At 40.5% G+C, this 27,283-nt stretch overlaps 1 protein-coding gene across 1 annotated transcript in view; it reads left to right on the forward strand.

Annotated features, from left to right (window-relative positions):
- SLC12A8 (solute carrier family 12 member 8) overlaps positions 1 to 27,283 on the forward strand; it is a 146,760-nt gene that overhangs the window by 27,269 nt on the left and 92,208 nt on the right. Inside the window, exon 4 of the mRNA XM_063108737.1 lies at positions 12,727 to 12,958. Within this exon, the coding sequence (XP_062964807.1) occupies positions 12,727 to 12,958 (232 nt within the window). The remainder of the gene's footprint in view (positions 1 to 12,726; positions 12,959 to 27,283) is intronic.

The raw sequence follows: 27,283 nt of genomic DNA on the forward strand, positions 1-27,283 counted from the left end.
ATTCCTCTGGGTATATTCCCAACAGTGGGATGGCTGGGTCGTATGGTAGATCTATCTGCAATTGTTTGAGGAACCTCCATACCATTTTCCATAGAGGCTGCACCATTTTGCAGTCCCACCAACAATGGATGAGAGTTCCTTTTTCTCCGCCTCCTCGCCAGCATTTATCGTTCAGAGTCTTTTGGATTTTAGCCATCCTAACTGGGGTTAGATGGTATCTCAATGTGGTTTTGATTTGCATTTCCCGGATGCTGAGTGATGTTGAGCATTTTTTCATATGTCTGTTGGCCATTTGTATATCTTCCTTAGAGAAATGTCTACTTAGCTCTTTTGCCCATTTTTTAATTGGGTTGCTTGTTTTCTTCTTGTAAAGTTGTTTGAGTTCCTTATATATTCTGGATATTAATCCTTTGTCAGATGTATATTTTGCAAATATTTTCTCCCACTCTGTTGGTTGTCTTTTAACTCTGTTAATTGTTTCTTTTGCTGTGCAGAAGCTCTTTAGTTTGATATAATCCCATTTGTTTATTTTTCCTTTGGTTGCCCGTGCTTTTGGTGTCGTATTCATGAAGTCTGTGCCCAGTCCTATTTCCTGAAGTGTTTCTCCTATGTTTTCTTTAAGAATTTTTATTGTTTCAGGGTGTATATTTAAATCCTTAATCCATTTTGAGTTGATTTTAGTATACGGTGAGAGGTATGGATCTAGTTTCATTCTCCTGCATATGGATATCCAGTTATCCCAGCACCATTTGCTGAAGAGGCAGTCCCTTCCCCAATGAATAGGCTTGGTGCCTTTGTCAAAGATCAGATGGCAGTAAGTGTGTGGGTTGATTTCTGGATTCTCTATTCTATTCCATTGGTCAGTGTGTCTGTTTTTATGCCAGTACCATACTGTTTTGGTTATTATAGCTTTGTAGTATAGCTTAAAGTCAGGTAGTGTTATGCCTCCAGCTTTATTTTTTTTGCTGAGCATTGCTTTGGCTATGCGTGGTCTTTTATTGTTCCATATAAATGTCTGGATAGTTTTTTCCATTTCTGAGAAAAATGTCTTTGGAATTTTGATGGGGATTGCATTGAATTTGTATATCACTTTGGGTAGTATGGACATTTTCACTATGTTGATTCTTCCAATCCAAGAGCATGCGATATCTTTCCATCTTCTTGTATCCTCTCTAATTTCTCTCAGCAGTGGTTTGTAGTTCTCATTATAGAGATTTTTCACCTCCTTGGTTAACTCAATTCCCAAGTATTTTATTTTTTTGGTGGCTATTGTAAATGGGCAGGCTTTCTTGATTTCTCGTTCTGCATGTTCACTATTGGAGAAAAGAAATGCTACTGATTTTTGTGTGTTGATTTTGTATCCTGCTACTGTGCTGAAATCATTTATCAAGTCCAACAGTTTTTTTGTAGAGGTTTTAGGCTCTTCGATATATAGGATCATGTCATCTGCAAACAGGGACAGTTTGACTTCATCTTTTCCAATCTGGATGCCCTTTATTTCCTTCTCTTCTCTGATTGCTCTGGCTAGTACTTCCAACACTATGTTGAATAGGAGTGGTGAGAGTGGGCATCCTTGTCTAGTTCCTGTTCTTAAAGGAAAAGCTTTCAGCTTTTCCCCATTCAGGATGATATTGGCAGTGGGTTTGTCAGAATTTGGTAAAATTCTGCTGTGAATCCATCTGGTCCTGGGCTTTTCTTTGTTGGGAGCCTTCTGATAACAGATTCAATCTCCTTTATTGTTATTGGTCTGTTCAAATTTTCTACGTCTTCACGGTTCAGTTTTGGGAGCTTGTGTGTGTCCAGAAATTTATCCATTTCCTCCAGATTTTCAAATTTGTTGGCGTATTGTTGTTTATAGTAGTCTCGAATGATTCCTTGTATTTCAGATGAATCAGTTGTAATATCGCCTTTTTCATTTCTAATTTTTGTTATTTGAGTCTTCTCTCTTCTTTTTTTTGTTAGCCATGCTAATGGTTTGTCAATTTTATTTATCTTTTCAAAAAACCAACTTTTTGATTCGTTGATCTTTTGAATTGTTTTTTGGTTTTCAATTTCATTCAGTTCTGCTCTGATCTTAATGATTTCTTTCCATCTGCTAACTTTAGGTTTGGATTGTTCTTGTTTTTCTAGTTCTTTAAGGTGAAGTGTTAGGTTGTTCACTTGCCATCTTTCTATTCTTCTGAAGTGAGCATTTAATGCAATAAATTTTCCCCTCAATACTGCTTTTGCAGTATCCCACAGGTTTTGGTATGATGTATCATTGTTTTCATTAGATTCAATAAATTTTTTGATTTCCTGCTTGATTTCTTCTTGGACCCATATGTCATTAAGTAGAATGCTGTTTAATTTCCATGTGTTTGTATAGTTTCCAGAGTTTCGTTTGTTACTAATTTCTAGTTTTAATCCATTGTGGTCTGAGAAGATACATGGGATAATTCCAACTTTTTGAATTTATTGAGACTTGATTTGTGACCTAATATGTGATCTATCCTGGAGAATGATCCATGTGCTGATGAGAAGAATGAATATTCTGAGGTTGTTGGGTGGAATGTTCTGTAGATATCTGCCAATTCCAATTGGTCTAGAGTCTTGTTTAGATCTTGTGTTTCTCTACTGATTCTTTGCCTAGATGATCTGTCTAATATTGACAGTGGGGTGTTCAGGTCCCCTGCTATTATGGTATTAGTGTCTATTTCCTTCTTTAGGTCTAATAGCATTTGTTTTATAAATCTGGCTGCTCCAACATTGGGTGCGTACATATTTATGATTGTTATGTCTTCTTTATGCATCAGTCCTTTTATCATTAAGTAGTGTCCCTCATTGTCTCTTTTTATGGTTTTTAGTTTAAAGTCTATTTTGTCAGATATAAGAATAGCTACTCTAGCTCGTTTTTCTTTTCTGTTTGCATGGTAAATCTTTTTCCATCCTTTCACTCTTAGTCTGTGTGAATCTTTATGGGTGAGGTGGGTCTCTTGTAGGCAGCATATAGTTGGGTCCTCCTTTTTGATCCAGTCAGCCAGTCTGTGTCTTTTAATTGGGGAATTTAAGCCTTTTACATTAAGAGTTGTTATTGAAAGGTGTTGATTTATTCCTAGCATTTTATTGGTTGTTTGGTTGTCTTAGGTGTCTTTTGTTCCTTGCTTTCTGATTTACTGTTTGCTTTCTTTGTTTGTTGGTTCCTTAGGTTGTAGATAGTGTTTTTGTTTGCTTGTTTTCTCTTCATGAATGCCATTTTTATTATACTAGCGGGTTTAGATTTTTCTTGGGTTTTTATGACAGTGGTAGTTATTTTTCAGGAACCAAACCCAGTACTCCCTTGAGGATTTCTTGTAAGGGTGGTCGTGTGGTAGTGAACTCCCGCAGTTTTTGTTTGTCTGAGAAATATACTATTTGCCCCTCATTTCGGAAGGATAGCCTTGCAGGGTAGAGTATTCTTGGCTGGCAATCTTTGTCTTTTAGTATTTTGAAAATATCATCCCATTCCTTTCTAGCTTTTAGGGTTTGTGATGAAAAGTCTGATGTTAACCTGATTGGGGCTCCCTTATAGGTGATTTGACGCTTCTCTCTTGCAGCTTTTAAGATTCTCTCTTTGTCTCTGAGTTTTGCCAATTTGACTATGACATGTCTTGGAGAAGGCCTTTTTGGGTTGAATACGTTTGGAGATCGCTGAGCTTCCTGGATCTGAAGATCTGTGATTTTTCCTATACCTGGGAAGTTTTCTGCCACTATTTTGTTGAATATGTTTTCAATGGAATCTCCATTTTCCTCCCCTTCTGGAATACCCATGACTCGGATATTTGAGCGCTTGAGGTTGTCTGATATCTCTCTCAGATTTTCTTCCATGTCCTTGATTCTTTTTTCTTTCTTTTTGTCTGCTTGTGTTATTTCAAACAGCCCATCTTCAAGTTCAGAGGTTCTCTCTTCAACTTCGACAAGCCTGCTGGTTAAACTCTCCGTTGTGTTTTTTATTTCGCTGAATAACTTCTTCAGTTCAGCAAGTTCTGCTACATTTTTTTTCAGGACATTGATTTCCTTGTACAATTCCTCTTTCAGATCCTGTATACTTTTACTCATTTCATCATGATGTCTAGCTGAGTTTTCTTGTATCTCATTCAGTTTCCTTAGAATTATCACTCGAAATTCCTTGTCAGTTATTTCAAGGGCTTCTTGTTCTATAGGATCTAGAGTTTGAGATTTATTAACTTTTGGTGGTGTACTTTCTTGATTTTTTGTATTTCTGGTGTCTTTTTTTTGGTGTTTATTCATTGTGGCAGGGGGTTTCACAGTCCACCGGTTTGAGACTAATGACTAACTAGGATGTTGCTGTGGTTGGCCAATTTGGTATGGCTCCCGCCGTGACTGCTCAGTTGGCCTCTAGTGTCTTGTGTGTGTGGTTGCCTCGGGTCTTGGGCTTCTCCGGGGATCCACCTTTCTGGTCAGCTTGGACTCTGCTGGGCTGGTGGATCACGTACCACAGGGTGTGTGATCTCTGTTGAGCTTTCACTTCCTATACAGGACTTCTCCCCGTTCCGTGTGCTCTGGCCCAGGCTGTTAGATCGTGCAGTGGCGACCCCACCGGGTGTGTGGTTTCTGTCGAGTCTCCACCTCCCTGGCCGCACGTCTCCCCCCTCTGTGCGCACTGTGCTGGGCTGGGGCGTGTCTTCTGCACCCCTCATCTATCAGCTGAGCCTTCAAGACCCCGCTCGGCACCGCCTCGCCCAGGAAGTCTACCAGGTTTCTGCTAGGCACAGACGACCGGTCTCTCTGGGTGCCTTTGTAGCACTGTGTAGATCTTTCTCGGGTCTTGTTCACCTTTGTATCCCCCCTGTATAAACCGAGTCTAGCGCCCGCCTGCAGCCTGCTCTCCGGCAGGTTCAAGCGGACCTGGGAACTCTCCTACCACACTATTCCCAACCAGAAATTCGTTAGGGTTTTTTCCAAACTGGTGGCCGCAGAGATGGTATCTGCCTCCCAGTAACAGGAAGTTTACCGGGGGCCGGAGTCCAGGGTGTGGTGGAGTGACAGTCGGCCCGCCCATACTTCCTTGCCCTCCCAACACTGGCCGCGGACGCCCCACGCCACCAGCCCCACCAGAGAACCGGGGAGGGAGTGGGAGAGGAGGCCAGTCGGCCGGCTCCGGAAAGCCCTGCACTGGGCCAAGCGAGTGGGAGGGCTCAGTGATGGCCGAGCAGGGCGGAGCTGCCCGCACCTGGGTAAATGGAGGCAGCACCGGGGCGGTGAGTGGCCTGGTGGTGCAGGCGGGAGCCAGGTGGGCATCCGCCCCCCGAACAGAACTGGGCCTAGGGTCACTCACAGGGTTGTGCCAGGTCGGGTGCTTGCTCTCTGTCTCTGGTTTGTCGCCTTCCGTGTTCTCGGCAGCTGCCGCCTGGGGCTGTTCAGTCGCGGCGCGGCTCGGGCGCTCCCAGGAATCTTCTTTAATGCCGGCCTGAAACCTCGAATCCTGAATAGGGCAGCTGGCCCCCTTCAGTGCGGCCCCGGCCCCCGGGATCCTGGCTGCATCCACAGCAGCCCTGGCGCCGTGTTCCCTGTTTCGAGACTCGCTTTTGCAGCTAAGAAACAGTTCTTTACCTGCTCCACACTTCAAAGGTGTTGCCTGTAAATGAGGCAGCCTCTCCTGCCGGGGGCAAAGTGGCGGTCACCCCCCACGACCGGCCAGCAGCAGCGGTCCTCCCTTAAGAAATGGCAAGAGGAAGGTCCACAAGTTTCCCGGCTGCCTGAGGCACAGTGGCCGCCTTTTCCACCTCAGCTACTCCGCGCCAGCCGCCGCAGCCACCGCAGCCACCGCAGCCACCGCCATCTTGAAACTCCTCTTGAGGATTTCTTGTAGGGCTGGTTGTGTGGTGGTGAACTCCCACAGTTTTTGTTAGTTTGGGAAATACACAATTTCTCCTTCATTTCTGAAGGATAGCCTTGCTGGGTATAGTATTCTTGCCTGGCAGTTTTTTTCTTTTAGTATTTTGAATCTATCATCCCATTTTCTTCTTGCCTGTAGAGTTTCTGTTCAGAAGTCTGCTTAGTCTGATAGGGGCTCCCTTACAGGTGACTTGACACTTTTCCCTTGCTGCTTTCAGGGTTTTCTCTTTGTCTTTAAGCTTTGCTAGTTTGACTAATATATCTCAGAAAGGATCTTTTTGGACTTAATCTGTTTGGGGATCTTTGAGCATCCTGGATTTGAAGATCCTTGTCTCTCCCTATACCTGGGAAGTTTTCCATTATTATTTTGTTGAATAGACTTTCAATGCCTTTTCCGTTCTCCTCCCCTTTTGGAGCATCCATGATTCAAATGTTTATGTGTTTAAGGTTGTCTGTTAGCTCTCTTAGATTTTCTTCATTTTTAAAAAATTCTTTTTTCCTTTTTTTGTCCTCCTGGGTTATTTCAAAAGACTTATCTTCATGATCAGAAATTCTTTCTTCTGCTTGCTATAGCCTGCTGCTTAAGCTCTTGGTTGTGTTTTTAATTTTGTTAAATGAATCTTTCAGTTCCATGAGTTCTGCTACATTCTTTTTAAGGTATTAGTCCTTTTGTAAATTTCCTCCTTCATATCCTGGATTTTTTTTCTTATTTCATTATATTGTCTAACTGTGTCTTCTTATAGCTCATTGATTTTTTTTTAAAGATCATTGCTCAGAATCCCTTTTCAGTCCTTTCAAGGTTTTCCTGCTCTATAGGTTCTGGTATTTGAGAACTATTGTATTCTTTTTGATTGTGTCATATTTTCTTTCTTTCTTTTTTCTTTCTTTTTTTTTTTTTTTGTATTTCTAGTATCTCTATATTGATGTCTGGTCATCTGGTAGAGCAGTTGCTGCTTCTGTTACTCTGGAGTGGACTTTGAGGACAGAAACTTGCTCTTCTTTTTCTAGTCTCCACTGGTGACTCTCCTTATATCAATGCAGTTGAGTAACAGTGGCTATGGCTGCTACTGTGGTGATGAGCTGCCCTTGTGGCAGCAGTGGTGGTGATAGTGGCTGTGGTGGACTCCTGTGTGGAAGTGGTGTTTTTGGTGTGCTCTTGCCTTCTGCCGGACAGAGGGGGCTGCCCTCAGCTCCTGCCTAGGACCCTGTGCATGCTCTTGCCTTTTTCCAGGCGTTGGGGGCTGCCCTTTTTTCTTGTCTTGATCAGTCTAGATAAAGGTTTGTCTGCAAAGAACCAGTTTTTGGTTTTGTTGATTTTCTCTATTGTTTTTCTGATCTCTATTCCATTTATTTCTGCTGTAATATTTATTATTTCCTTTTTTCTGCTTGCTTCAGGTTTAGTTTGCTCTTTTTATTCTAGTTTCTTAAAGCGACAGGTTAGGTTGTTGGTTTGAGGTCTTTCTTCTTTCAGGGTGTGGTTAGGGTTTCTGAGGGTCCCTATTCCTGGTTCTTATTAACCCCCTCACTCCTTCATCCCAGGGCATCTGTTTATTTTTAATGATTGCTAGAACAGATTGCCTGGTTTTGCCCCTGAGCAGAGATTGGCAAACTTCTGTAAAGGGCCAGACAGTAAATATCATGGGTTTTGTGGGTCATACATCTCTGTCACAACTATGTGACTCTGCCTTGACCATAGACAATATGAAAAAATGGGCATATATATTTCCTAATAAAACTTTATTTACCATAACAGGTAGCAAGCAGGATTTGGCCAGCAGTTCAAAGTTTGCCAACCCTTGCCCTAGAGCATCAACATCTTGGAGATATAAACTCTTAAAGTAATGATTTTTAAAGCTTGTAAAATCTTTTCATTACTCCCAGACCTATCCTCATTTCTCTGAGGGTTTGGTGGCAGCCTGCTCTGTGGGACCAGACTCCTTGGCCAGCCAAGGAGGTGACAGACTAGAGCCTCTTCCCTCTCCCTGCTCCACTCACTTTTGTGGGCCTGAGGCTTCTTCGGAACTGCTTGCCGCAGACACCACAATGTCTGGCTTCAGCCTGCACTGACATGTCGAAGAGCATTTATTAATGGCTAACAAGCTCTGTGCTGGACTCTTTGCAAAAGCAATGGAGGATTGGAAAGCTTTTATAGACTCGATATAGGCCTGGAGTTTTCATTATGGGAGTTAACACATATGCAGGATGTAAAATCCACCAACTTTAACCTTAAATCAAGAAGTTTGTGTTAGAATGAGAGGGGCATGGAGGGGCAGCTCTGATCCTCTAGATAGCTACCTGAAGATGAAAGGAAAAATGCCTATGATTGTGAATGTGCAATTTTTCTGAAACGAATAGCTTGGAATGGGGATGTTAAATCCTGAAAATGGGCATCTTCTCTATTTAAAAGAATGGACTACACCCCCTGCCTCTTGTAGGAGGGAGTTAGCCATTTCTCTGTAGAGAATGAAAAAGAAAAAGCAATGCCTGTAATTATAAACTTTAGGAGGAAATAAAAATACTTTTAAAATGTAACAAATTCTGGAGATGTTTACACATTTAAAAAATCACCAGGAATGTTTTCAAGGAAGAATAGTAATCAGATTGGAAGGTAGACCACCCCTGGGGTAGTTGGATTGCCCCAGGGAGGGTCTGGCAATCACCAGGTGTCCACATGTGGCCTGAAGGGTGACCTGAGCTTAGGCCAGTCCTGTGTTGGCTGTTGGTGAGCCCGGTGTGGGCGAAGGCCTGGAGTCCTGGGCTGCTTCCCTAAACATATATGGACTGGGCTATAACATACCTCAGTTTAGTTTTTGCATAAACATAATAGTACTCTTAGTATGTTTGTTTTTATTTTTCCTTTATAAAATTCTTTTAAAATTACAAAATGATATTCATTGTAGCCAGTTAACACATCGGAGACAATGCAAAGAAAATGTTAGTTTCCCCCTACAGCCCTGAGGTAACTAAATGTGAACTCCTAGACTTCTCTTCCGGTACTGTTCCCTACGCTTATATACACATGTTTATGGATTTTTGAACTGCTTGCTTGTTCTTACAAAAGTGGAGACAGATTTTATACTCTATCCATGGCTTGTAGTTCTCACTTAACATGCAAGTCTGTTAAATAAAAATTATAGAAGGCCATTGTTTTGTACTAAATCGCTACACTAGGCCCCAAAAGACTACACTAAAAATCAAAATGCTCTGCTAAGTTCCATGTCACCAAATCTAAACCAAGTTGTGGTCTGACCTTCCTAGAAATCAGGAGACAGGGATAACAGCTAATTTCCCAAACAGGCCATTTTAAATCTTCAATAGGCATGATGATGAAGTTCCCTCTGCTTCAATCCTTACATAAAAAGGATAGCCTGAAGTAACCCGATGTTAAATAATCTGTTATTTTTCTATTGTTCTGTCTCCCTGTCTCCACGTTAGGAGGGAAGTAACTTTGCCTTTTCTGTCTATAAAACCAGCCTCCTCTGCTTGGCTCATTGGAACACTTAATTCTATTTTATGGAATGACATGTTGCCCAATTCTAGTTTTGCAATAAAGCCAATTGAGGTATTTAACTACATTTGTTGTAATTTTGTCCTTAGATATCCTTCAAGGTCAATGCTTTAGACCAGTGCTTTTTAAGTAGTTACTTAATATTGTGTAATATGAGTGTATAATTTATGGCATATTTCTATTCTCTATTCATTCTTTTACTCTCTTCTGTATGAATAGTTTTGTTCTTTTTTCATTCCTAATAGACTATATCTTTGCATTTTCTCTTTTCTTCTTAATCAGGCTGTCAGGGGTTTATGTATTTTATTGTTTTTTTAAGGATCAGCTTTTGTTTTTTGTATCCTTTCTTTTGTTATTTTTTCTTCTATTTCATTAATTTCATATTTCCTTATATTAGAAGCTTTTTTTTCTACTTTCTTTTTATGACTTCTTAAGTTAATAATTTGTATCTTTGTTTTTCTTCCTTTTTAACTAATGAAAACTTCTACATTTTTTTAAAAATTAAAATTTATTTCTATTGCATTTTTCCCCTAGTTGATTTGGAAGTCTACTCTGCTTTTAATTCTGCTAATAGTTACATCTTTAGAAGCCATAATTAAACTTATATTTTTCTCTTATTCTTTTTGTGTACTTCCCAATCAAGATACTTTAATTACTAGGTTTTCCACCAACCAAATATAAATCTGGTTGGTGGAAATCCTTATGATACTTTTATTTTCCCATTCGCCATGACCAGCCCACCCCCCACCCCACCGCACCCCACATGCCATGAACTCTTAGATTTTGAGAAGATAGTTTAATTTTGGACTATTATTGCTTTCCCTTTAAGTAAGTCTCTTTGGTTTCACGAATCCTTATTTACAACTTATATTGCAAATTCCCAGTGACATTACCGTCATATATTTAGCATTAACAAACTATTTTGTGATATTCATAGCTAGCTATTGTTTTCTATTCTTCAGTATCTAATAATAATAATAAACTAATAATGATAATGCTGGTAGCTATTACATTTATAACTGTGAGACAGATGTTCTAGGATTTTACATAACCTATTTCATGCTCACAATCACCTTTGGAAGTAGTAGTATTTTCTGTGTTTTGCAGGTGAAAGAATGAAGCAGAGAGGTTAAAACACTTTCCTAGGTCACACAGGATTTTGCCTCAGATAGTCTGGCTTCACAGTCCATGCTCCCAGTCACCATGCTCTTTCAAGCATCCTGGCATCTTTGGGCCAAAAAGCTATTTTAGGTACAAACCCAAAAGAGGAATTCTTACTATAGTTACTGGAAACAAAAAGCAGCATTTACAGCTTGGCCCACCTCGTGTGAGCAAATTCTGTTCTGCACCTAGAAAAAAAATCAGTTTGGAAGCTCCAGATGCAAATTGTCACATTTAAGTTCTGGCATCAGTCATCCTCTGCGTGTCAGAGACATCAGATACTTGGGAGGATGATGCCCATATAAATGATGATTATCACTACATTTTTGCCATTTGTTTTTTTAACTCAGATAAATCTGACACGAAGAGTCTTGTTGATCTGGCCAAATACCAAATACTGATGAAATAGCATCATTATCCCCATCACGCTCTTGGTGTTTAGTCACGAGGAAGTTTGAGTTCTGAGGTGAATGCAGGAAAACATAGGCGCGCTCTCTCTCTCTCTCTCTCTGTCTGTCTCTCTCTCTAACAGAGATGATTGTATTTCCCTCATATTTCTTGGGCTTCTTCCCTCACCCAAATATGGACAGAAATACCTCTCATTATGGAACATTAGAAGGCCTGGAATAACTGTTTAAGCTAAGTGTGTAAATTTGGAAAACACTGACTAAAATATTATATGCTTAGTTGCAAAGTGAGCCAATCTCAGTGAAGAATGGGGCCTCATTCATGTCTCCCCTCAAATACAGAAATTGTATTACCCTTCAGTCCTTTCTGCAAAAGGGCTGGAGCTTCATGGTACCTGCTTCCCAGAGCACTTTTTGTACAGTCAGCATATCACGAAGTACTTATTGAACGCTTGCAACATACTTATTAGCAAATGCAGAGTATTTTAAGAGGTGCAATCAGCATAAAAAATTTTGTTTTTCAAGATGTTTGCATTCTTGGTGGTGGCGGGGGAGTCAAACACATATGCATGAAGTAATAATAGAATATGGAACCAGATCATTAGTTGTTTGGCACTGGCAGTAAGCATAATATATTTTCAAAGAAGGGGATGAGGAAAGGTTTCATGGAAAAGGAGGAACTTGAATGAAGCCCTAACAGAATTTGTTTCCTGGGAGAATGGCAGGAGCAGGGCTACAGTGACGCAGGTGGCCAGCTGGCCCTGGGGGACAGAGAAGTGATGAGCATGAGGAAAGAAAGGGGTTGAGGCTAAGGAACTATGCAAATTGAGCCTGGTGTTATTTTCAACTATTTATTTGAAATTATCTTTCAAATATTTCCAGAAAGGTAAAGTCATGTCTCAGGCAAACATAAAATGAACACGTGCCAAAGATTTTATTTAAGTCATGAATTAATGGAAGAGCCAGGAAGATATTAAAGAGCAGTTGAGAAGCTAGGTATAGATACTGGATGGAGATCAAATCAACAAATTCACAGGTAGGCAATTTAATAAATAGATGTAGGTTTAATAATTCTGGGTTAGATGTAAACCTAGTTAATGTTTTACAGGACAACAAACCCTAATCCTTTGGGTTATCTGTTCCACTAGACAGAAGTTATTTTCATCTCTACTGGAAAAATACCTGTAAGTTAACGTGTAACTTCACGAAGTCTAGGACATTTAATACATTTAATCAATAGCAAAGTGAGTTGAGCTAAGTACATTCACCTAGATAGTCCTTGGGTGGCCTTTGTCACATATGCCATTGAAAAGATGTGCCACTCACTTTGTTTTCTAAGTTTTAGATAATTTTAAAAATAATACTGACGTACAAAGAAATGGAGAAAATACTGTGGTATGCTGTGGTGCCCATCTGTGGCTCTGTGGGTGAGACCCCTTGTGTGTTCTTGTTCTGTATTTAGCTCTTGAATAACTCAGACAGAGAAATCCAAAGGCTCTTTTGGCACAGAGTCCCATCCTCTTCCTCCCATAATCTTTTCTTGGGCTTGGCATTCATTCTTCCGTCAGTTTAGATGCAGACAAGTGGAAGTGGGGTCTGAGGCAGGTTCTTACGTGGGAAGGGCTGGTTCCCTGGTGCAGGTTCCCAGGTGCTGAGCTGCAGTGTGGTGCATGTCTGAAGGTGAGCAGGTCTTCAATGCTGGGCGGTTCTGCCCACCCACGGACTCCTGATGCTTTTCTGTCTTGCTGATCCTCCCTACCTGGAATTGCCTGTCAGTGTGTTGCAGGTGCCATGTACATCACCGGCTTCTCTGAATCCATCTCGGATTTGCTGGGCCTCAGGAATATTTGGGCTGTGCGAGGAATTTCAGTTGCAGTGCTTCTGGCCTTGCTGGGGATTAACCTAGCAGGTGTCAAGTGGATAATCCGCCTCCAGCTGCTGCTGCTGTTCCTGCTGGCTGTGTCCACACTGGACTTTGTGGTGGGCTCTTTCACCCACTTGGACCCAGGTAAGCCTTTTGGAGTTCAGTATGTGGTCTTATGGCCTTATGGATCTGCACTGCTTTGAAGATGTTCATAGGTGTGAGTCTGTAGACTTCTGTCCTTCCCACCCCACAGACTTAAGCTACGATTAGTGTGGGCCTTCGTGGATCAGGTGAGTGGGTGCGTCTTGGTGCAGCTTCATGGGCTGCAAAACACTCTTCACACAGACATTTTCACTTAATGCATTTTCCATATTTCCTTTTATTTTCTTTATATTGAGGGGAAAAAACCCAGAAAATTTAGGTAAGACATAGGAAAAAGTGGAACTGGATGGATAAAAATCAAATTCATAACAGTGATTGGGAAGTGGGCAAGAAATTGATATAGGGATAGGGAAGAAAATAGAATTTAATTTAATCTGTCATAGTTTTTTTTTTTTTAATAAAAGGACTTGATGTAAATATAACAAATATTACTAATTATCATTTCTGGGAGATGGGGACAGATATATGTTTGATTATTTATAGTTTTTGGTATTAACTTTTTTCAAAATAAAAATATGAATTGATTAACTAAGCTTAAAGAAAATAAACAGCCAGGTATAGTTTTGTACCATTTGAAAATGGTGTCTCATATTTGTAATCCATCAATCACTGTTTAAACATGGGTTTTCTTCAGCCTTGAGGATGCTTGGCAACTCTCACCTAAATCCCTATGTACTGAGCAAGGAGCTATTACCTGGAGTGTTCATCACTTTGTAGCTTTGTGATTTGGGTTGGTTTGGCATCAAAAGTCTTTGCTTCTCTCCAGAATACAGAGCTATTCCTAGGATGCTGTAGGAAAAAGGTAACCGCCTGCTATTTCACACTTCAGGGACTCTGTCTTTATATAGCAATAGTGACCAGGCATTTACATTGGAATGAGGACAGAGAAAGGGATATGTGGCTACCAGCCGTGTTTTAAAAATACCTGCGGCACAGAAAATAACCTGTGACAGTGGTGGTGACAGCAGCTGCATTTGACGGAGCTCTTGCTATGTGCCAGGCATTGTGCTTTGTATTTTACATGGCTTATCTTATTTAATACTTATCATAATCTCTCAATGTAAGAACAGTTATATCCATTTTCCAGATGGGGAAAGTGGGTCTCAAAGATTATATAATTTGTGATAATGTGTGACAGAGCTGGGATTAAAACTAGATCTGTTTGACTCTAACGCTGAGCCATTCCCTGAGGTGAGAACCTGGGCCTCACTACATGGCTGTCTTTTTGTGACAGCAATCTGCTTTTCCCCTTCGAGGCTGATGTGCGTTCTAAACAGCCTTGTCTATTATAAAAATGTTGGTTGTGGGAAGGTATGTTGGTACATACTGATCTCGCCTTATCACTTCTTTGTATATTAAAATTCTGTTGTAAAATTGTCACTCCCTTGAGCTCCCTGAGCGTCTGCCCCCTATCCTCTGGTATCCTGGTTCTTCCCCAAGAACTCTCAGATTGCCCTGCGTTCTAGCACCTAAAGGCGTAACCCCTACTCACTCCATTGCTAACGGCTAATGTGGTGTCCATACTGATCGCCTTGCAGCTTGCTAAATATTTGGAGCGTCCCCACTGGGGGAAATGGGTGATTTTTTTCCTGGCCTTGCACCACCCTGCAGAGACAGCTCACATTTTGAGGGAGACTTACTGGCCTTTGGCCATCAAATGGTCAGTGAAGGGGAAAGAGAGAGTCCACTCCAGTCCCAATTCCAGGGTGCTTTTGCTGTCCACCGACATGGGCGCTGAAAGAGCATGATTGTAGGGTGATACTACTGGCCTCTTTGAAACCTTGCTAGGGTGATGTATTTTCCTTCTTCTTGATTAGAAGTTTTCTTGGCTGCTCTTCTAAGTTACTCCAAATATTTCTCCTTCCTTCTGGTCAGTACATTAGTGAGGTGTAGTGTGAAATGAAATTTATTTTCAATCATTTCCATAGCAACTGGCCCCTCTAGAATCTGTTTTTGCTATCCCTGATGTTTTTTATATGGGCTACTTTCTTTGCCCAAACTAAAACCAGACCATAAACCTTCAGAATGGATTTAGCAGATGATTCCAACTCTTTTTAAAAAAGACTTATACATAGACATTTGAAAAGAGACTGGAAGGAAGTATGCCTCAGTGTTAACAGTGATTGTCTTTCTGTTGAGATTATGTGTGGCCATATTATCTTATTTCTACTTTTCCTTCAATTGACTAGCGTTAATTTTTTTCTTTAATTAGTAGTTTTTAGAGCAGTTTTAGGTTAACAGAAAATTGAGCAGATAGTACAGAGGTTCTCATATACGCTCTCTCTCCATCCCCTACCACATTGTCCCTTATTATTCATATCTTGTATTAATGTGGTAACTTTGTTACAATTGATGAACCGATTTTGATACATTATTATTAACTAAAGTCCACAGTTTAGGGTTCACTCTTGATGTTGTACATTCCATGGGTTTTGACAAATGTATAATATCATGTATCCACCACTATAGTATCATACAGAATAGTTTCACTGCCCTAAAGATCCTCTGTGTTCCCTCCCCCACTTCAAACTCCTGGCAACCACTGATCTTTTTACTGTCTCCGTAGTTTTTGCCTTTTCCGGAATGCCACATAGTTGGAATCATACGTATGTAGCCTTTTCAGATTGACTTCTTTCACTTACTAGTGTGCACTTAAGATTCCTCTATCTTGATAGCTTATTTATTTTTATCACCAAATAATATTCCATTGTCTAGATGTACCCCAGTTTGTTTATCCATTCTCATACTGAAGTACATCTTCATTGCTTCCAGTTTTTGGCTATTATGAATAAACCTGTTTTAAACATCTGTGTTCAGATTTTTGTGAGGATACGTTTTCAGCTAATTTGGTTAAATATCTAGGAGCATGATTGCTGAATCATATGGTAAGACTTTGTTTACCTTTGTAAGAAACTGCTAAACTATCTCCCAAAGTGGCTTTACCATTTTGCATTTTCATAGCAATCAGTGGGATTTCCTGTTGCCCCACATCCTTGTCAGCATTTTGTATTGATGGAGTTTGGATGTGTTGTCCCCTCCAAAACGCACGTGGAAACTTGATCCCCAATGTGGCAGTGTTGGAAACTGATTGAGTCATGGGGGCGGATCCCTCATGAATGGATTAATGCTCTCCCTGGGGGAGGAGGGAGTAATGAGTGAGATCTCGCTCTATTAGTTCCCATGAGAGCTGATTGTTTAAAGGACCTGGCACCTCCTCTCTCTCTCTCTCTTGCTTCCTCTCGCCATGTGATCTGCTTGTACCCGCCGGCTGCCTGCCACTTTTCACCATGAGTAGAAGCAGCCTGAGGCCCGTGCCAGATGCAGCTGTCCCAGAATCGTAAGCCAAATAAACTTCTCTTCTTTATAAATTACCCAGTCTCAGGTATTTCTGTTATAGCCACACAAAACGGACTAAAACAGGTATTGTCAGGTTTTTTTTTTTTTTTTTTAATTTTAGTCATTCTAATAGGTGAGAAGTAGTATCTCATTGTTGTTTTAATTTGCAATTCCCTAGTGACATATGATATTGAGCATGATTTTGGTATGCTTATTTGTTGTCTGCATATCATCTTTGGTGAAGTGTCTGTCTAGATCTTTTGCCCTTTTAAAAATTGGGTTGTTTGTTCTTTGTATATTTTGGATATAAGCCCTTTATCAGATAGGTGTTATGCAAATATTTTCTCCCCATCTGTGGTTTGCTTTTGATTTTCTTAACAGTCTAGAAGTTTTAATTGCAGTGAAGTCTAACTTACCAATTTTTTCTTTCATGGATCATGCTTTGGGTGTTGTATCTAAACCTCAGGTTACCTAGATTTTCTCCTATGTTATCTTCTAAAAGTTTTATGTTTTACATTTAGGTCTATGATCCATTTTGAGTTAATTTTTTGTGAAGGGTGTACGTGAGTGTCTAGATTACTTTTTTTTCTTTTGCATATGGATGTCCAGTCATTCCAGCACCATTTGTTGAAAAGACTATCCTGTCTCCACTGAATTGCCTTTGTGCCTTTGTCAAAGATCAGTTGACTGTACTTGTCTGGGTCTATTTCTGGACTCTATTCTGTTCTACTGATCTATTTGTCTGTTGTCTCCAATACCATACTGTCCTGATTATTGTAACCATATTGTTAGTCTTGAAGTTGATAGTGTCTGTCTTGTAACTTTGTCCTTTTTCACTACCGTTACTTTTAAAAATGGAAAAAAAAGTTTTTAAGCACACTTAAACCTAATTTTATTTCTTTCCCTTTCTTTAAATATAAGTCTAAAAAAATCCAAACAATCCTGAAATGTGTAATATAAAAATATAAAAAATGAAGCAAAAGTGCAAATTTTCTCTTTCACTCCATCTTCCCACTTCTCTCCAGAGGAAGACTGGTATATGTATGAGTTATCTAGTGCTGTTGAACTGATGTGACATAAAACAAAAGCATTTATTAACTCTGGCCTTTTCTGGGGGCCAGGAATTTGAATGTGACTTGGCTGGTGATTCTGGCTTAGGGTCTGTCATGAGGTTCAGTCAGATGTTGGTAAGGCTGCAGTCATCTGAAGGCTTGACTGCATTGAGAGAATCCTGCTGGCAAGTTATTATTGGTTGTTGGTAGGAGGCCTCAGTTCCTCTCCATGTAGTCCTTTCCTGAGAGCTGCTTAAGTGTCCTCACTACAAGGGGTGACTGATTTCCCCCAGAGCAAATAATCAGAGAGAGAAGACAGAAAGCTCTCCCTTTTATGATCCAGCCTCAGAAGTTGCATAGCAGCACTTCTACCATAATCTGTGTTAGAGTGAGCCATTGAGTCTGGCGCTCATTCAGAGGGAGGGAATGCATTTCCACCTTTAGGATGGAGAAGTGTCAAAGAATTTGCAGGCACATTTAAAAACCACAATAATTAATTTTCTTTTTTTATATATTCTATAGTTATTTCCTTTTTGTCTCTCTTTTTTCTTTTTTTTTTTTTGTGTTTCTATAGTTATTTTCTTTATGGTAACCATAGCAATTCAATCAAACATCCTAAAATGATAACACTGTAATTTGAATATATACCTACTTAATTTCAATCACATCCACAAACTCTCCTCCTTTACAGCTCTGTTCTCATCTTGGCCTATTTTTTAAAATCCTGAGTCTGAGCTACTACAGATTCCACTGATTTCTTGGTAAATGGACTGACAGGTCCCTCCTGTTCTGCCAGAGGACTTGGACCCATGCCTCTGCTTTAGGAGTTCTTTCCCCTTGGCGAGAGCCAGAGTCCATTAAATCCTTCATTTGCCCTCTTAAGAAAAGTAACAAACAGTGTATCCCACTAGGCAAGAGCCGAATCTTCTTCCCACCACCTGAGAAACTCACAGGCACAGCCCTGCAGCCGTCTTATTTTTCTTTGCCCCACCGTGTCAGAAGATTGTTTGGCCTCCTCTTTTGAGGACTTTGGTCAAATCCCTGAGATACAAGACTTAGATGGCATCCTTTCTCACTTTAAACAGGATTTGTTCTCTCTTTTTTTGTCCCTCTCTCACAACAGTTAATTTTAAAATCAGAAAAAATTTAAATATGCTTAAGTCAAACTATATTTTCCCTTTATTTTTATTTTAAAGACAAAAATTATTGTAAGAACCAGAAGAATCCCGAAATTTGTAAAGTAAAAAGCAAGTTTCTTTTCCTTACTCCATTTTCCCACTTCTGCTCCCTGGAGGGAGATTGGTGCACGTCTTTCCAGTCTATTTTCTATACATGTACAAATACACATGCACAAGGGCATCTGTGTAAACACATACAGCATAGTTTTTTGTAAAGATGTAATTAAATTCTGCATTGTTGTGTTACGTCCCCCTCCGCCTACTCGTATTGTGGACTTTTTCAATGTCAGTACATTTAGGATTCCCTCATTCTTTTAAATATCTGCATAGAGTTTCAAGATGGTGGCGGCTGCCGCGGCTGGCGCGGAGTAGCTGAGGTGGAAAAGGTGGCCACTGGGCCTCAGGCAGCCGGGAAACTTGTGGACCTTCCTCTGGCCATCTCTTAAGGGAGGAATGCTGCTGCTGGCTGGTCGTGGGGGCTCAACGCCACTTTGCCCCCGGCAGGAGAGGCTGCCTCATTTACAGGCAACAGCTTTGAAGTGTGGAGCAGGAAAAGAACTGATTCTTAGCTGCAAAAGCGAGTCTTGAAACAGGGAACACGGCGCCAGGGTTGCTGTGGATGCAGCCAGGATCCCGGAGGCCGGGGCCGCGCTGAAGGCGGCCAGCTGCCCTATTCAGGATTCGAGGGTTCAGGCCGGCATTAAAGAAGATTCCTGGGAGCGCCCGAGCCGCGCCGCGACTGAACAGCCCGAGGCGGCAGCTGCTGAGAACACGGAAGGCAACAAACCAGAGACAGAGCGAGCGCCCGACCTGGCACAGCACTGTGAGTGATCCCTGGCACAGCTCTGTTCGGGGGGTGGATGCCCACGCGGCTCCCGCCTGCACCACCAGGCCACTCACTGCCCCGGTGCTGCCTCCATTTTCCCAGGTGCGGGCAGCTCCGCCCTGCTCGGCCATCACTGAGCCCATTTGCTTGGCCTGGCACGGGGCTTTCCGGACCCTGCGGGCCGGCCTCCTCTCCCACTCCCTCCGCGGTTCTCTGGCAGGGCTGGGGGTGTGGGGCGTCCCGACCAGTGTTGGGAGGGCTAGGAAGTACGGGCGGGCCGACTGTCACTCCACCACACCCTGGACTCCGGCCCCGGTAAACTTCCTGTTACTGGGAGGCAGATACCATCTCTGCGACCACCAGTTTGGAAAAAAGCCTAACGAATTTCTGGTTGGGAATAGTGTGGTAGGAGAGTTCCCAGGTCCGCTTGAACCTGCCGGAGAGCAGGCTGCAGGCGGGCACTAGACTCGGTTTATACCGGGGGGATACAAAGGTGAACAAGACCCGAGAAAGATCTACACAGTGCTACAAAGGCACCCAGAGAGACCGGTCGTCTGTGCCTAGCAGAAACCTGGTAGACTTCCTGGGCGAGGCGGTGCTGAGCAGGGTCTTGTAGGCCCAGCTGATAGACGAGGGGTGCAGAAGACACACCCCAGCCCAGCACAGTGTGCACAGAGGGGGGAGACGTGCGGCCAGGGAGGCGGAGACTCGACAGAAACCACACACCCGGTGGGGTCGCCACTGCACAATCTAACAGCCTGGGCCAGAGCACACGGAACGGGGAGAAATCCTGTACAGAAAGTGAAAGCTCAACAGAGATCACACACCCTGTGGTACGTGATCCACCAGCCCAGCAGAGTACAAGCTGACCAGAAAGGTGGATCCCTGGAGAAGCCCAAGACCCGAGGCAACCACACACACAAGACACTAGAGGCCAACTGAGCAGTCACGGCGGGAGCCATACCAAATTGGCAACCACAGCAACATCCTAGTTAGTCATTAGTCTCAAACCGGTGGACTGTGAAACCCCCTGCCACAATGAATAAACACCAAAAAAAAGACACCAGAAATACAAAAAATCAAGAAAGTACACCACCAAAAGTTAATAAATCTCATACTCTAGATCCTATAGAACAAGAAGCCCTTGAAATAACTGACAAGGAATTTCGAGTGATAATTCTAAGGAAACTGAATGAGATACAAGAAAACTCAGCTAGACATCATGATGAAATGAGGAAAAGTATACAGGATCTGAAAGAGGAAATATACAAGGAAATCAATGTCCTGAAAAAAAATGTAGCAGAACTTGCTGAACTGAAGAAGTTATTCAGCGAAATAAAAAACACAACGGAGAGTTTAACCAGCAGGCTTGTCGAAGTTGAAGAGAGAACCTCTGAACTTGAAGATGGGCTGTTTGAAATAACACAAGCAGACAAAAAGAAAGAAAAAAGAATCAAGGACATGGAAGAAAATCTGAGAGAGATATCAGACAACCTCAAGCGCTCAAATATCCGAGTCATGGGTATTCCAGAAGGGGAGGAAAATGGAGATTCCATTGAAAACATATTCAACAAAATAGTGGCAGAAAACTTCCCAGGTATAGGAAAAATCACAGATCTTCAGATCCAGGAAGCTCAGCGATCTCCAAACGTATTCAACCCAAAAAGGCCTTCTCCAAGACATGTCATAGTCAAATTGGCAAAACTCAGAGACAAAGAGAGAATCTTAAAAGCTGCAAGAGAGAAGCGTCAAATCACCTATAAGGGAGCCCCAATCAGGTTAACATCAGACTTTTCATCACAAACCCTAAAAGCTAGAAAGGAATGGGATGATATTTTCAAAATACTAAAAGACAAAGATTGCCAGCCAAGAATACTCTACCCTGCAAGGCTATCCTTCCGAAATGAGGGGCAAATAGTATATTTCTCAGACAAACAAAAACTGCGGGAGTTCACTACCACACGACCACCCTTACAAGAAATCCTCAAGGGAGTACTGGGTTTGGTTCCTGAAAAATAACTACCACTGCCATAAAAACCTAAGAAAAATCTAAACCTGCTAGTACAATAAAAATGGCATTTATGAAGAGAAAACAAGCTAACAAAAACACTATCTACAACCTAAGGAACCAACAAACAAAGAAACCAAACAGTAAATCAGAAAGCAAGGAACAAAAGACACCTAAGACAACCAAACAACCAATAAAATGTTAGGAATAAATCAACACCTTTCAATAACAACTCTTAATGTTAAAGGCTTAAATTCCCCAATTAAAAGACACAGACTGGCTGACTGGATCAAAAAGCAGGACCCAACTATATGCTGCCTACAAGAGACCCACCTCACCCATAAAGATTCACACAGACTAAGAGTGAAAGGATGGAAAAAGATTTACCATGCAAACAGAAAAGAAAAACGAGCTGGAGTGGCTATTCTTATATCTGACAAAATAGACTTTAAACTAAAAACCATAAAAAGAGACAATGAGGGACACTACTTAATGATAAAAGGACTGATCCATCAAGAAGACATAACAATCATAAATATGTACGCACCCAATGTTGGAGCAGCCAGATTTATAAAACAAACTCTATTAGACCTAAAGAAGGAAATAGACACTAATACCATAATAGCAGGGGACCTGAACACTCCACTGTCAATATTAGACAGATCATCTAGGCAAAGAATCAGTAGAGAAACACAAGATCTAAACAAGACTCTAGACCAATTGGAATTGGCAGATATCTACAGAACATTCCACCCAACAACCTCAGAATATTCATTCTTCTCATCAGCACATGGATCATTCTCCAGGATAGATCACATATTAGGTCACAAATCAAGTCTCAATAAATTCAAAAAAATTGGAATTATCCCATGTATCTTCTCAGACCACAATGGATTAAAACTAGAAATTAATAACAAACGAAACTCTGGAAACTATACAAACACATGGAAATTAAACAGCATTCTACTTAATGACATATGGGTCCAAGAAGAAATCAAGCAGGAAATCAAAAAGTTTATTGAAACTTATGAAAACAATGATACATCATACCAAAACCTGTGGGATACTGCAAAAGCAGTATTGAGGGGAAAATTTATTGCATTAAATGCTCACTTCAGAAGAATAGAAAGATGGCAAGTGAACAACCTAACACTTCACCTTAAAGAACTAGAAAAACAAGAACAATCCAATCCTAAAGTTAGCAGACGGAAAGAAATCATTAAGATCAGAGCAGAACTGAATGAAATTGAAAACCAAAAAACAATTCAAAAGATCAACGAATCAAAAAGTTGGTTTTTTGAAAAGATAAATAAAATTGACAAACCATTAGCATGGCTAACAAAAAAAAGAAGAGAGAAGACTCAAATAACAAAAATTAGAAATGAAAAAGGCGATATTACAACTGATTCATCTGAAATACAAGGAATCATTCGAGACTACTATAAACAACCATACGCCAACAAATTTGAAAATCTGGAGGAAATGGATAAATTTCTGGACACACACAAGCTCCCAAAACTGAACCGTGAAGACGTAGAAAATTTGAACAGACCAATAACAATAAAGGAGATTGAATCTGTTATCAGAAGGCTCCCAACAAAGAAAAGCCCAGGACCAGATGGATTCACAGCAGAATTTTACCAAACATTCAAAGAGGAATTGACACCGATTCTTTACAAACTATTCCAAAAGATTGAAACGGACGCAAATCTCCCAAACTCATTCTATGAAGCAAACATCATCCTGATACCAAAACCAGGTAAAGATATAACCAAAAAAGAAAACTACAGGCCGATATCCTTGATGAATATAGATGCAAAAATCCTCACTAAAATACTAGCAAACAGAATACAGCAACACATACGTAAAATTATTCATCACGATCAAGTGGGATTCATCCCAGGGATGCAAGGTTGGTTCAACATACGCAAATCAATAAATGTGATACACCATATTAATAAACTCAAACACAAGGACCATATGATCATCTCTATAGATGCTGAAAAAGCATTTGATAAAGTTCAGCACTCATTCATGACAAAGACCCTCTATAAGTTAGGTATAGAGGGAAAGTATCTCAACATAATTAAAGCCATATATGCCAAACCCACTGCCAATATCATCCTGAATGGGGAAAAGCTGAAAGCTTTTCCTTTAAGAACAGGCACTAGACAAGGATGCCCACTCTCACCACTCCTATTCAACATAGTGTTGGAAGTACTAGCCAGAGCAATCAGAGAAGAGAAGGAAATAAAGGGCATCCAGATTGGAAAAGATGAAGTCAAACTGTCCCTGTTTGCAGATGACATGATCCTATATATCGAACAGCCTAAAACCTCTACAAAAAAACTCTTGGAATTGATAAATGATTTCAGCACAGTAGCAGGATACAAAATCAACACACAAAAATCAGTAGCATTTCTTTTCTCCAATAGTGAACATGCAGAAGGAGAAATCAAGAAAGCCTGCCCATTTACAATAGCCACCAAAAAAATAAAATACTTAGGAATTGAGTTAACCAAGGAGGTGAAAAATCTCTATAATGAGAACTACAAACCACTGCTGAGAGAAATTAGAGAGGATACAAGAAGATGGAAAGATATCGCATGCTCTTGGATTGGAAGAATCAACATAGTGAAAATGTCCATACTACCCAAAGTGATATACAAATTGAATGCAATCCCCATCAAAATTCCAAAGACATTTTTCTCAGAAATGGAAAAAACTATTCAAACATTTATATGGAACAATAAAAGACCACGAATAGCCAAAGCAATGCTCAGCAAAAAAAATAAAGCTGGAGGCATAACACTACCTGACTTTAAGCTATACTACAAAGCTATAATAACCAAAACAGTATGGTACTGGCATAAAAACAGACACACTGACCAATGGAATAGAATAGAGAATCCAGAAATCAATCCACACACTTACTGCCATCTGATCTTCGTCAAAGGCACCAAGCCTATTCACTGGGGAAGGGACTGCCTCTTCAGCAAGTGGTGCTGGGATAACTGGATATCGATATGCAGGAGAATGAAACTAGATCCATACCTCTCACCGTATACTAAAATCAACTCAAAATGGATTAAGGATTTAAATATACACCCTGAGACAATAAAACTTCTTAAAGAAAACATAGGAGAAACACTTCAGGAAATAGGACTGGGCACAGACTTCATGAATACGACCCCAAAAGCACGGGCAACCAAAGGAAAAATAAACAAATGGGATTATATCAAACTAAAAAGCTTCTGCACAGCAAAAGAAACAATTAAAAGAGTCAAAAGACAACCAACAGAGTGGGAGAAAATATTTGCAAAATATACATCTGACAAAGGATTAATATCCAGAATATATAAGGAACTCAAACAACTTTACAAGAAGAAAACAAGCAGCCCAATTAAAAAATGGGCAAAAGAGCTAAGTAGGCATTTCTCTAAGGAAGATATCCAAATGGCCAACAGACATATGAAAAAATGCTCAACATCACTCAGCATCCGGGAAATGCAAATCAAAACCACATTGAGATACCATCTAACCCCAGTTAGGATGCCTAAAATCCAAAAGACTATGAACGATAAATGCTGGCGAGGCTGCGGAGAAAAAGGAACTCTCATACATTGTTGGTGGGACTGCAAAATGGTGCAGCCTCTATGGAAAATGGTATGGAGGTTCCTTAAAAATTGCAAATAGATCTACCATACGACCCAGCCATCCCACTGCTGGGAATATACCCAGAGGAATGGAAATCATCAAGTCGAAGGTATACCTGTTCCCCAATGTTCATCGCAGCACTCTTTACAATAGCCAAGAGTTGGAACCAGCCCAAATGCCCATCATCAGATGAGTGGATACGGAAAATGTGGTACGTCTACACAATGGAATACTACTCAGGTATAAAAACGAATGAAATACTGCCATTTGCAACAACATGGATGGACCTTGAGAGAATTATATTAAGTGAAACAAGTCAGGCACAGAAAGAGAAATACCACATGTTCTCACTTATTGGAGGGAGCTAAAAATTAATATATAAATTCACATACACACATACACACACACACACACAAACCGGGGGGGGGGGAAGAAGATATAACAACCACAATTATTTGAAGTTGATACAACAAGCAAACAGAAAGGACATTGTGGGGGGGGAGGGGGGAGGGAGAAGGGAGGGAGGTTTTGGTGATGGGGAGCAATAATCAGCTACAATGTATATCGACAAAATAAAATTTATATAAAAAAAATAAAAAAAAATAAATAAATATCTGCATAGCATTCCATATTACAGATTTAAAATATTTTATATTTAAAGATTAATTTATTGATGGATATTTAGATTCTTTTTCCAGTTTGTTGCTATTACAAATATTGCTGTGTGAACATCCTGTACAAAAGTTGGAGCTTACTTCTGCAGGATCAAGGCTTATAAATTAAATTTATACACAAAGGTCAAACACATCTTAACTTTTGTTAGGTTCTGCAAAATTGCCTTCCAATAGGATTGTTTCGTTTTGAACTCCCACTAACAGTATATAAGAGTTACTGATTCCCCATACTTTGGAAAATAATGGATATCCTCTATCTTTTAAATTTCTGCCATGCGATGGACAAAAATTATAATCCTTTCTTTTAATTTGTTTGTCTTGAATAATTGAGGATAATTTAAAAAATAATTTTATTGCCACTTGCATTTCTTTTTCTCTGAATTGTGTGTAATCGTTCCCTATTTTCCCCATGAGTTTGTCTTGTTAATGATTTATAGAAGCTCTTCTACCTTAGCAATTAATTCAACACAAAACAAATATTTGTTTAGCTTTTATTAGTGCTAGACAATGTTTCTTATATATGTTGAAAATGTTTTTCCTAATATGTCATTTGTCCTTTTACAATTAATTCTTATAGGGCTGGCTGGTTAGTTCATTTGGTTATAGCACGGTGTTATAACACCAAGGTCACAGGTTCAGATCCCCACAACCAGCCAGCTGCAAAAAAAATAAAATAATAATAATAATAATTTTTATATGTAGTATAAGTAATATACATGTACATAAAGTACTTATTTTTTAGCTAAATTATGTACTGTGCTTTCTTTCTTGTGTATCTTTCAGCTTTTCCTGAAATTAAACTTACCCCATGTATTAATTTCCTAGGACTGACTGCCCTAACAAATTACCACAGCCTTGGTGGCTTAAAACAACAGAAATTTATTCTCTCACAGTTCTGGAGGGTACAAGTCTGAAATCAAGGTGTAGGCAGGGCTGCTTTCCCTTCAGAGACCCTAGGGGAGAATCCTTCCTTGTGTCTTCCAACTTCTGGTGGCTTCAGGCATTCCTGGGTTTGCGGCCACGTCATTCCAATCTCTGCCTCTGTGGTCACCTTGCATTCTCCTCTTGTCTCTTCTCTGTATCTTATAAGGACAACTTGTCACTGGAAATAGGTTTGACTTGGGTAATCCAGGCTGATATCACCTGGAGATCCTTAACTTAAGTACATCTGCAGAGACCCTCTTTCCAAATAAGGTCACATTCACAGGTTCCTGGGGTTAGGATGTGGACATATCTTTTGGAAGCTACCGTTCAACCCAGGACACTTCATTATTTTTATTTGTTTTATTTTCTAGGGATTTATTAACATTTTTAAAAATGCTCCAGAAACTTTCACATACTTATTGGTATTTTTCCCAGAGCTCCCTATGTTAAGTTTATCTCTTTGGAGACTTCCTCCTCAGCCTTCCTTCTCCTGGATGGATGATCCCGAGCCTGGATCACAGCTATGGCCTTCACTGCTCCCAGGTGTTGATTGATCCCTGTTGTCTGGATCCCAGATCATCCTCTTCCTTCCATGATAGGAAATGTCATTTTTCTACCTTCACATGTGATTTGCAGGAGATGCAATTCAATC

The sequence above is a fragment of the Cynocephalus volans genome, chromosome 1, assembly GCF_027409185.1.
Source record: "Cynocephalus volans isolate mCynVol1 chromosome 1, mCynVol1.pri, whole genome shotgun sequence".
NCBI classification, from domain to species: domain Eukaryota; kingdom Metazoa; phylum Chordata; class Mammalia; order Dermoptera; family Cynocephalidae; genus Cynocephalus; species Cynocephalus volans.